The sequence below is a fragment of the Dioscorea cayenensis genome, chromosome 14 (assembly GCF_009730915.1).
Source record: "Dioscorea cayenensis subsp. rotundata cultivar TDr96_F1 chromosome 14, TDr96_F1_v2_PseudoChromosome.rev07_lg8_w22 25.fasta, whole genome shotgun sequence".
NCBI classification, from domain to species: Eukaryota; Viridiplantae; Streptophyta; class Magnoliopsida; order Dioscoreales; family Dioscoreaceae; genus Dioscorea; species Dioscorea cayenensis.
In genome coordinates, this window is record NC_052484.1 from 10,290,181 (window position 1) to 10,299,840 (window position 9,660).

Genomic DNA, 9,660 nt, shown 5'->3' on the forward strand with positions numbered 1-9,660 from the left:
AACCAAGCAGAAAACCCTTGAAAAGGTTGGACATGATGTGATTTGGCGCTTTTTTTTCCCACCATTTTCAAGGGCAAAAATGGGATTTCACAACATGGACCCATTTGAAGTGAACGGTAGGGGGTAAAAGGGAAATTAAACACTAACGGAAGGGCTGTCCGGGGTGTGTAAAAGTAGGAGGGGGTTTTTGGGAAGTTTTGAAAATTACGATGGGTGAACAGTAATTTTCTCTAGTCTTTTTGATGAACATTTGTTTGTATTAGTATATTTCTAAATTAATGATAGATATCTACGAATGATTATATGACATAAAATGAATTTGAATAGGTTCACATGTGTCTTCATGCTCTTTATTTGCTTAACATGTGTTTTATTAAATTTCTTTTTCTAGAATAGATCAAGAATCACAACAAAGGAATAGGGGTCTAAACAAACACTACTGGACAAACACAAGAAGACAAGGTCTTGATTGAAGCTCTAGTTGAGTTATCCACAATTACAATGTGGTGTGGAAAGAATTGGTTTAGAAATGACTATTTATACTAATTAGAAAAAAAATGATAAAAGATAAATTTCCACATACGACATTAAAAGCTATGCCAAATATAGAGTCGCGAGTAAAATTTTTTAGAACAAAAACTACAACAATTGCCAATATACTTTGCATTAGTGGTTTTTGGGAATGAACACAGTACCATTGAGTGTGAAAAAAACGCATATGATGAATATGTTCAGGTATATTTTCTTACATTTGCCAATTATATTGAAAGCTTAATTTGTTATTACTATTGTTGACCCTCTCTTGAAATTAGTTACAAAGCACAAGGAAGCAGCAGACCTTTATGGAAAATCTTTTCCATTTTTTAATGATCTCACCCTGGTCTTCACAAAAGATAGGACGCAAGGCAATGCAAATGGTGATCTTGGAGATGATGTGGACCAATATATTCATGAAAACATTAGCTTGGAAGATAATGCCGCGTTCTCTCAATTTCAAAGTGCTACATTTCAAGGTAATGATTTTTTTTTTTATGCCCATGGATGAACTTGCGGAGTCTCCATCACCCATAACTTCAGATAATTGAGCCTTACAATGCAAAGAAGAAAAAACATGCGAAAGACTCGAATATCACAACAATTTTAGAAAATTTTCAGCAATTTGTGGAAATGATGGGCCCAGAGTTTAAGACAATGGCTAAATGTGCAATTCAAAATGTTGAGGCCAATGCATCCAGGGAAACCACTCATAAAGAAGTTCAAGAGAAAAAAAAATTTGAATTAAGTTATCTTCAACATTAATGGGCTTTCCGAGAAAGAGGCATTAGTGGTAATGCAATCTTAAAGAAAAGACGAGGAAAAACTAACATGATTTGGGATTTGCCGGATGACAAGAAGCTACATTTTTGTCACCTAATTCTAGGACGTACGAGTCTTTCCATGTAATTTATCACTTTGGCTTGACTTATACATGTTTTATTTATGGCATTCATGCCGTTTTATTAATTAGTTCAATTGGTAGGATATTCATCAAATGTGCCATAACCAACTTTTGTTCATTAATTTCTCGGGTTGATCATTAGTTCCATTAATATCCATGGGATTTTTTTTATTCATTTATATGAAAGTCATTAGTACATGTCATATTCAAGGCATTTTTGTTCATTAATTTATATTAACATATCATTAGTTTCATTAACAATTAGCACAATCTAAAATTTTTTAATATGTTCCTTCTAAATCTAGGAAGGGACACAATCTAGTAGAAGCAATGACGTTCATGCCCGAGCTGTATAATTGCAAATCACCAAGTTTGCTTGCTATGTTCGAAGTATATTGTTTATCTTTTGAATGGTTGTAAGATTGTCAAAATCCTCCCTTCCATTGGGTTTGACTTTGCATTTTATTAGTACATGTTGTAACCACTCTCAATATTTTGTGAAACTTTGTTTTTGCCAAGAGGAATAGAGCAGTAGGAATGCCTCGCTAAAACTCGGGTGCAGTGCCAGAGTTTCGAGTGGAGCAAGTGGGGGCAGGGCCCCATGGGCGCTGGGACCGCCCGCACACAACCACCTCTTACATCTCCCAGAAATGTGCCCTCAGCCAAAAATCGAACTTTCACCACTCGGTGAAGAGCTCTATCGGTAACCCGTATACCAATAGACCATTTAGTCATTAGCTATTTTGTGAAACTTTGTTGTTTATGGGTTGCATTAAAACTATGTTGTGTTATATTTTTGGTAACTATGTTGGCTTATGTTTTGTATGAAATTTTCTTGCATATGTCATTACAATTGTTGATGCAACATTATAAAGAATATTGTTTTTTAGCATGCTACAATAAAAAAATATTGTGTTACAACTACTGATATCAACAATGTGAAATGAGATACTAATGATGCACTATTATATTTAGTGCCACTATTTTAATATTGGAAGATCATGATACACATGATATTAATCTTGGCTAGAAAACATCAACTCTTTTTATAATTTGTTTAAATTAAACAATGATAATTCATTTAAACATGATAATTACGTTGAATAAAATTAGTAAACAATTTAAAAATCTCTTATTAAATTAATTAATAATATCAAAATTACAATTTGAAAGATATAATTTAGCTATAACTATTCTATGAAAAGATTTCGTCAAAATGATCCCGTAAACAAATATTTGTTAAATTATATTAATTAGTTAAAATATTTAATTATAATAAATTAAAATAAATAAACATATTCAAAATATTTAATAATAAATCATGTTAATTATTTATTATTAAATATAAACAATTATCTTATTTATATAAAAAAACATAACTGTAATTTTATTATATTTCTCTCTCTTATGTTTTATATTTCTAACTCTCATTCTTTACAGAGTTTTAAGAATTTAAGTCTTTGGTCAATTTCATCTCCTTCTTTGGCTCAGGCAATAGGGGCACAAACTATTCCTTCCCTCCTTATCTACTTGAATGGCATACATTACCGGTTCTTAGTTATAAGGTGTCGGATTATCATGGATTGCCTCTCCACCCACCTGACTGCTAGGCTTAACTTGCCATCTCATGACCACCACATCCACGCTTGCAACAGAATGCCGATAGTTTTCATCGAGAACATCCACCATGATTCTCTTTTCTTTATTGTTAATCAATAACTCTATTTAAAAGCTTTGATAAACCAATTTCCATACATATTCTAGCAAAATTAGCCCTCGTGAGCTTAGCATCATTGTTATCAACCTTCAATAATCATCAAAAGTGCCCCCAATAACTTCAAACATCTCCTTGTCCCAAAATTTGATCAGATGATGATGGTGTTGGATACAAATTGCTGTCGTATCTAATTTTTTAAGGGCAAGTTGGAAATTTCCTCCTATTGTCCAGGGCCTCTCCCATAGAAATTTATCTAACACATTTAAGAAAAAAAAAGCGAATAAAGTAGTCATGCCCGCAACTGAGAATGTTCCATAGTTCTTCCAAAGATAAGTGAGGGAGAGTTTAACTTGGTCTAGCAGCAAGGCTTTGGTAATAAACTGGCCAAATAAAAATAGTCTACATCCTTTCATAAGCTCAAAAACGAAACATCCCGTCAACACAAAAATTCATGGGGAGGAGCTCAGCAAGCGTATCTTTCTCTCCAATGCTAGCTACTTTAGCCCATGATTTCCCAGCAGGGGTAATGAAGTTGCTTCTTGTTCTAGAGGTTTGGCCAAGCATGAACGATAAGGGTCCACTCCCACCCACCATAGCAAGAGTGGTAGTTAGGCTAAAAGGTGGAGCTGGCAGAAAATTGGAAGCAGTGGGAGGTGGAATGTTGGGTTAATGGTTTGATATTGACTAATCAGTGATGTTGTCACATGTGTGACCTCATTTCAAGCTCGTCTTTGCTTCTCTTGGGAAAACGGAAATCCTCATCAGTTACGCCCACACCTTGCTGATATGCTCCACTCATGCTTAAGAATTAGACCTACCTTTTAACAAGTTATATGCACATGCTTGTGCCTCCAATGCTCTCTAATCCAAGTGCTCAAACAATGCTTTACTAAGACACACCAACCATAACTCAACCTGCACTAGCATAGTGAAGCTCTAGCTCTCTCCATTGTCCAATCACTAGCATAGAATGGTCCTTGAAGTATGACGCGACGTGCACCAAAGAGTAAACCTATGAAACTAACAACCCCAACAGTTCATATAGAAGCTGCTTTCTTCAATGATGATGAAACACAGTGAAAATTTAAGGTTTCATTGGCTAGCACAAAATGTAAAAAGCAAACAGAACAGAGTGCGGGAAGATAAGATAAAACTGAGAGGACAGCTGCAACAATAATTGCAATACACTAAAATAAAATAAACATGAAGAAAAGCATAGTGTAGATCAACCCGCATTCATTTTGTGACTAGTCCCTAATCACTAGGATGGTCATTTCTATCATGCAGCTCAGATCAGACTGGTTCAAGGTGATTTCCAGGACCTAAATATAACTGATTTGTCACCTAATTATCATAAATCAAAAGAAAAGAAAAGAAGGATTCTTTAAACTTATGAAGAAAAGAACACCTGGAAGTCCTTCAAATAATTTCCTCTTGATTAAATATTATTAATACTTGAAAAACCAATTGGATACCCATGATTCTTACCGAGCAGAATAATCTTGTAAGCCAAATCACCTTTTGATTAACTAAAGACAGCAATTAAAAATACATGGAGAGAATGCAATGCAATGCAATGATGAGGAACAAAATTGCATGCCTCATGAAACTGACATAAAAGGAAATTTGTCAAGAGCCGCAAAGAACGTACATAGCTACGGCCACCATTCTTTGATTAGGAAGGAGCCCTAGATAGCTGCAAAGTAATCCTTGCTTAGCTTAGGATCTGGTTTCATTGACTTCTCCCCAGGCTTCCATCCTGCTGGGCAAACCTCATCTGGGTTCTCTTGTACATATTGCAGGGCCTGCGATCCAATCAATATAGCACTTTCTTAGTCAATAAAAAATAACGTGCATCTTTGACAAAGACGAAACAAAAAGAAAGGACTTGCAATATAATCTTTTAAGACATCTTAATTGCACATGTATTTGAATAAAACCCATTTGCACCACACTTATACATATCAGATCAGGTTTTCATTGGTGATAATTGCAAAAGTAACATAGCTATATGAAATGAATGAAATATCATGGCACTATACCCTGAATTCTATTGGTCAAAATTATAGCCAGTGGCATTCATCCAACATTTGACTATGGAAAGGCATGTAGAAAAGTAGAAAAGAAAGGAAAAAAAAAGAGTATAAATGCACTGAGGCTATTTCCAAGAATCATCTATTGATAATTGAAAATCAGACAAAAAACTCAACAAGGAAATATCTGGTTAACAGAAGCAATTCATCCTCTCTTCTTTTTTACCTGAAGAGTTCTCATTGTTTCATCAACACTTCGTCCAATGGCCAAATTATTGATGGTAGAGTGCTGAATCACTCCTTCCTTATCAATAATGAACAGTCCCCTCAACGCAATTCCCTGTATAATAATAAGGGTATTAGGATAATAGTTAATGAAATAAAGAATTTGCTCACAAACATTGCCAGCCCTTAAATTAGCTAATTAAGATATGAAAGAATTTAGAGTTCACCAACAGGCTATGTTTCTGCAAAATAGTGTGCATACAAACCTGATCTGGGATCAGCACACCATAAGATTGGGAAATTGATTTTGTCACATCAGACACCAAAGGATACTTCAAATCTCCAAGTCCACCAGACTTCCTGTCTGTCTGAACCCATGCCAGATGGGAAAACTACAAATAGACAACAGTTATTTTGTCAAGAAACCTCACCACAACATAGAAAACCTTTTCAAGGATATTATAAGATTCAACCAAAACCTATAAAAATAAAATAAAATAGTTTTGAAGTATTATGATAAAACTTGTCACGGGAAGAAAGAATTAAATTGTTGGCATGCAAGGATGAGAAACACCTTCATGATCTATTTTCATTTTCAAAAACAGAGAAAATGATTGAAACTTTGTTAAGACTAAATAGATGGAGGAGTAACCAAAGATTTTCCTATTTGCGACATAAATTTATGTTAAGAAGAAATGTAATCCAAATCTGCCCAAATTGCAATAGTAGCATATCAACTTAAATTCACAGAGCACTAAATTTTAGCTAATTAAACATATATCCTTCTACTTAAGGTTATAGCACTAAAGTAGAGTTTTACTTTTGACTTATTCACCCGTTATTATGATTAAATCATAAAGTCAAACTCTGTCAGTCTCCAGTATATGTCAACTGAAAACTAGTTATGTAGTTTATCAACACCATTGACGAGTTGTTCTCTTCCACAAGAAGTACAAAGAAGAAAGCTTTTAGCAGCAAACAGACATTATATTTACAATTTAATAAAGCATATTCACTGATTTAAGGATTTGCATTACTTTGAAAAATGTGGTCCTTTAAAGTTGCTCATACAGAGAAAACAAAAGACCAAAGAACTTGCAAGGATAAGAAAATGCCATCAAATCACACAAGAATTTCAGCCTGTTAGTTGCAGAAAATAAAAAGCCAAGTTTACATTGTATGCAGGATAAAAAAACTTACCACACTATCAACCGAAACACCTAATATTTCTGTATTAAGCTTCTCAAAATCTGAATATCTGTCACTGAAGGCAGTAATCTCTGCCACAAAGCAAGCATAACTCAGTTTCCAACTATTTAGAATTAGATGTCACAGTTATAAATTATGTGCTGCAAACTTACATACCTGTGGGGCAAACAAATGTGAAATCCAGAGGATAGAAAAATAGGATGACATACTTCTTTCCAATATACTCAGAGAGTTTGACCTATAGTAATAAGATGAATAATCTGAATATGCCATACAAATTTTCCATAGTTACAAACTTATGCACACAAATAATAAATAAATAAACAATTCTCCAGAATCTGAACATTCAAAACCACTTGAATATCTCAATATGGTTAATACTAAGCAAAAACATTGTTAATATTCAAAACATGTAGACGTAGAAAGTAAATTAATTCATTAATCCCAATATATAAATAGCAGAATCATCAAGATTTACAGTATATCCTTAAAGGCTGAAGGAGAATACAGAAGAGGCAAAAATTGAATTCTGACAATTACTCTTCGCGATCAAATACCAACTTCTAATCATTCAGATGAAGTTCTCAATGTTCCACATAACCAGAATCTTTTACTTAATTAGATGTCTGGTCCCATGGTAAATAATGCAATTTTAAAACAAAGAAAAACACTAGGCAATTTTATTTACTACAAAATTGTACTAATGCACAAATCAGCAAAAAGTTATCCAACTAAGCTCAATCACATGAAGCAGGATCATCATTCCCGACAACTTTTCTTTCAACTGAAATTACTAGCAAGGATGTCAGTCTAAAGAACTAAGTACCATGTTATATTGATGCCTCAACCTAAAGAACTAAGTACCATGTTATATTGATGCCTCAACTTATGGACTGCCAACAATTATCAAAATTAATCGTTCGAGCCTGGGCATATTAATTGCCATTTTCAGTGCATGCTTATATAAATCAGAAATTAAAATTTTGGAATTATGAAGGGAGATAAAGTGGATGGACAATTAACTTTCTTAAAAAAATGAGCTATCACAAATGTATAGGAAAGCACATGTTCTACATATTCATGGAATATAGTAGCATGACTTATGAAGCAAATAGCCAATACTCATATGGCAATATTGCTTATAAAAAAAGATTTAAACTCAAATATCAACACAAACAGTCATTAATAATCACAAGGTAGCATTGCTACATAACATCACAAGAACAGAAGGCTGCTAAAAAGGTAGACACTTAATAAAGATTTACAGGCGCCAGTCAGCTCAGGGTTTAAAACTCATCAAATAGCTTGAATTCCAAAATTGCTTAAACAAAACTAAGTCAATCAAAGACAAAAACAGGCCACATCCCAGATGCATGACATGGTCCAGTTTATCCAGCAAGCATAAAAATGTAACACAAATAACTGAATTTAATAATTACAATTATAACCGAAAGGCAAAGGAAACCAACATCCAGCTCCAGTTCAGGTGGTGAAAATAAGTACGCTTGGCAAAGCCTATCACCGGGCTCAGCCTCAAAACGTGATAATAAAATAAATTCCAAAACTGAGCTTGCAAACTAAAGGAAAACGCAATCTGAGGGAGCAATTCACCATGAAATTTCAGGGAAAGGAACATATCCATTTCATGATATGTTAGGTTTCAATATGACATATCCTATAGGAAAAGAACCTAAAAGAAAAGAGAACACAAAAGCATAGCAAGAGATAGAGATCCTCAGCATTTATAGAACCATTCCCCAAAATGAAGATATATACCTTGATGAACTCCTGATCAAAAACAGCTTCAGCCTCAAAATCCGGCGCCGGATTTCCAACCAACGGCAGCGAGCACTACACAAGAAATCACAAAAATTAACAAGAAAAACCCTACATCCCCAAACCGAAGGTCAATGAGCACCAACACCATGAAGAAATAAGGGAAATCAGAGAGAAGGAGATAGGGATGGATTCCTCTTACGGCTTTGACGACAAAGCTTCGGTTCAAGGGTCTCTGGGTGGAGGCCAAGCGGGGAGACCGAGGACGTGCGGTGCTGGGCCTCAAGCCATGGAAGGACTTGGGGATGGCAATGGATTGGGGGCAAGGGTGGAGATGGGAAGCCATTGGAGAGGTCCTAGGGTTCACGGAGATCATCGAAGGGGCCGTGCACGCCATTTCTCTTTCTCTGGATAAGACTGAAAGATAAGTGAAATGTGAAGAAGAAGGGTTTAGGTTTGGGTTTTGAGTTGTGAGTAGTCTTTGGACAGCCTTGAAACCGGATCCACTTGAATTTTTGGTGCGGAATAAGGTTTTGTAAAAATTAATTTATGGGTACGGTATTTATTTTAAGAAAGACTTACCATAATCCTCAAAACCCCCGTGTGATGAGAGTACATATATCTGTAGAGTTTGCTTTATACTTATACACTTCCCTGAAATTGTTTTAAAGTGCTTATAATTTATTATTAAAAAAATAATTTCTGAGTTTTTTTATGAATTAAAAATATATCTTATAAATGGGTTTCTTTTAACATTTAGTGGTCGATGTCTCCATCTTTGGTTTGTTCACAATTATTAAAAAGATTTCGGTTAATGTTTTTAATCTTTTCTTTTTCGTTTGTAAAATTATTCCTGAGAATAATATTTTATTTTGTGAGAATTCAGCATTTTTTTTACCTGGAACATTAGGTTTTGTTTGATTGGGTGAGGGAGCGTTGGGGCGTGTGAGTGTTATTTGGTTGGAGGAGTGAAAGGGGGTGAGAGGGGGGATGAGGAGGGGGGATCACCCCTCATAATCCACTCCCCCAAATTGGGGTCTTTTGGTGGAGTGGATGTTTATTGTTTTTTTTTATTTTTTTTTAAATAATGCAAAATATCATTAATGCCCTTCACCTATATGTAGAATTCCTATTGTATTCTATATATTAAAACCCTATCATTATCATTTCACAAATGAGAATATTAAAACCCTATGGTATGTTTGAATGATCATTGGGTGTTTATATTTTAACCAATATTTGTCAATTATAATCAAGATGTT

At 34.5% G+C, this 9,660-nt stretch overlaps 1 protein-coding gene across 1 annotated transcript; it reads right to left on the reverse strand.

The window, feature by feature from the left end:
• Positions 1-4,573: 4,573 nt before the first annotated feature.
• On the reverse strand, positions 4,574-8,876 carry LOC120275096 (2-Cys peroxiredoxin BAS1, chloroplastic-like). Its single transcript, XM_039281591.1, has 7 exons — positions 8,601-8,876; positions 8,399-8,473; positions 6,779-6,860; positions 6,614-6,693; positions 5,680-5,805; positions 5,415-5,528; positions 4,574-4,960 (listed from the first exon to the last, which is right to left on the reverse strand). Exons 1-7 carry the CDS (start codon positions 8,793-8,795, stop codon positions 4,844-4,846), a joined length of 789 nt encoding a protein of 262 aa, XP_039137525.1. The 5' UTR covers positions 8,796-8,876; the 3' UTR covers positions 4,574-4,843.
• Positions 8,877-9,660: the final 784 nt, after the last annotated feature.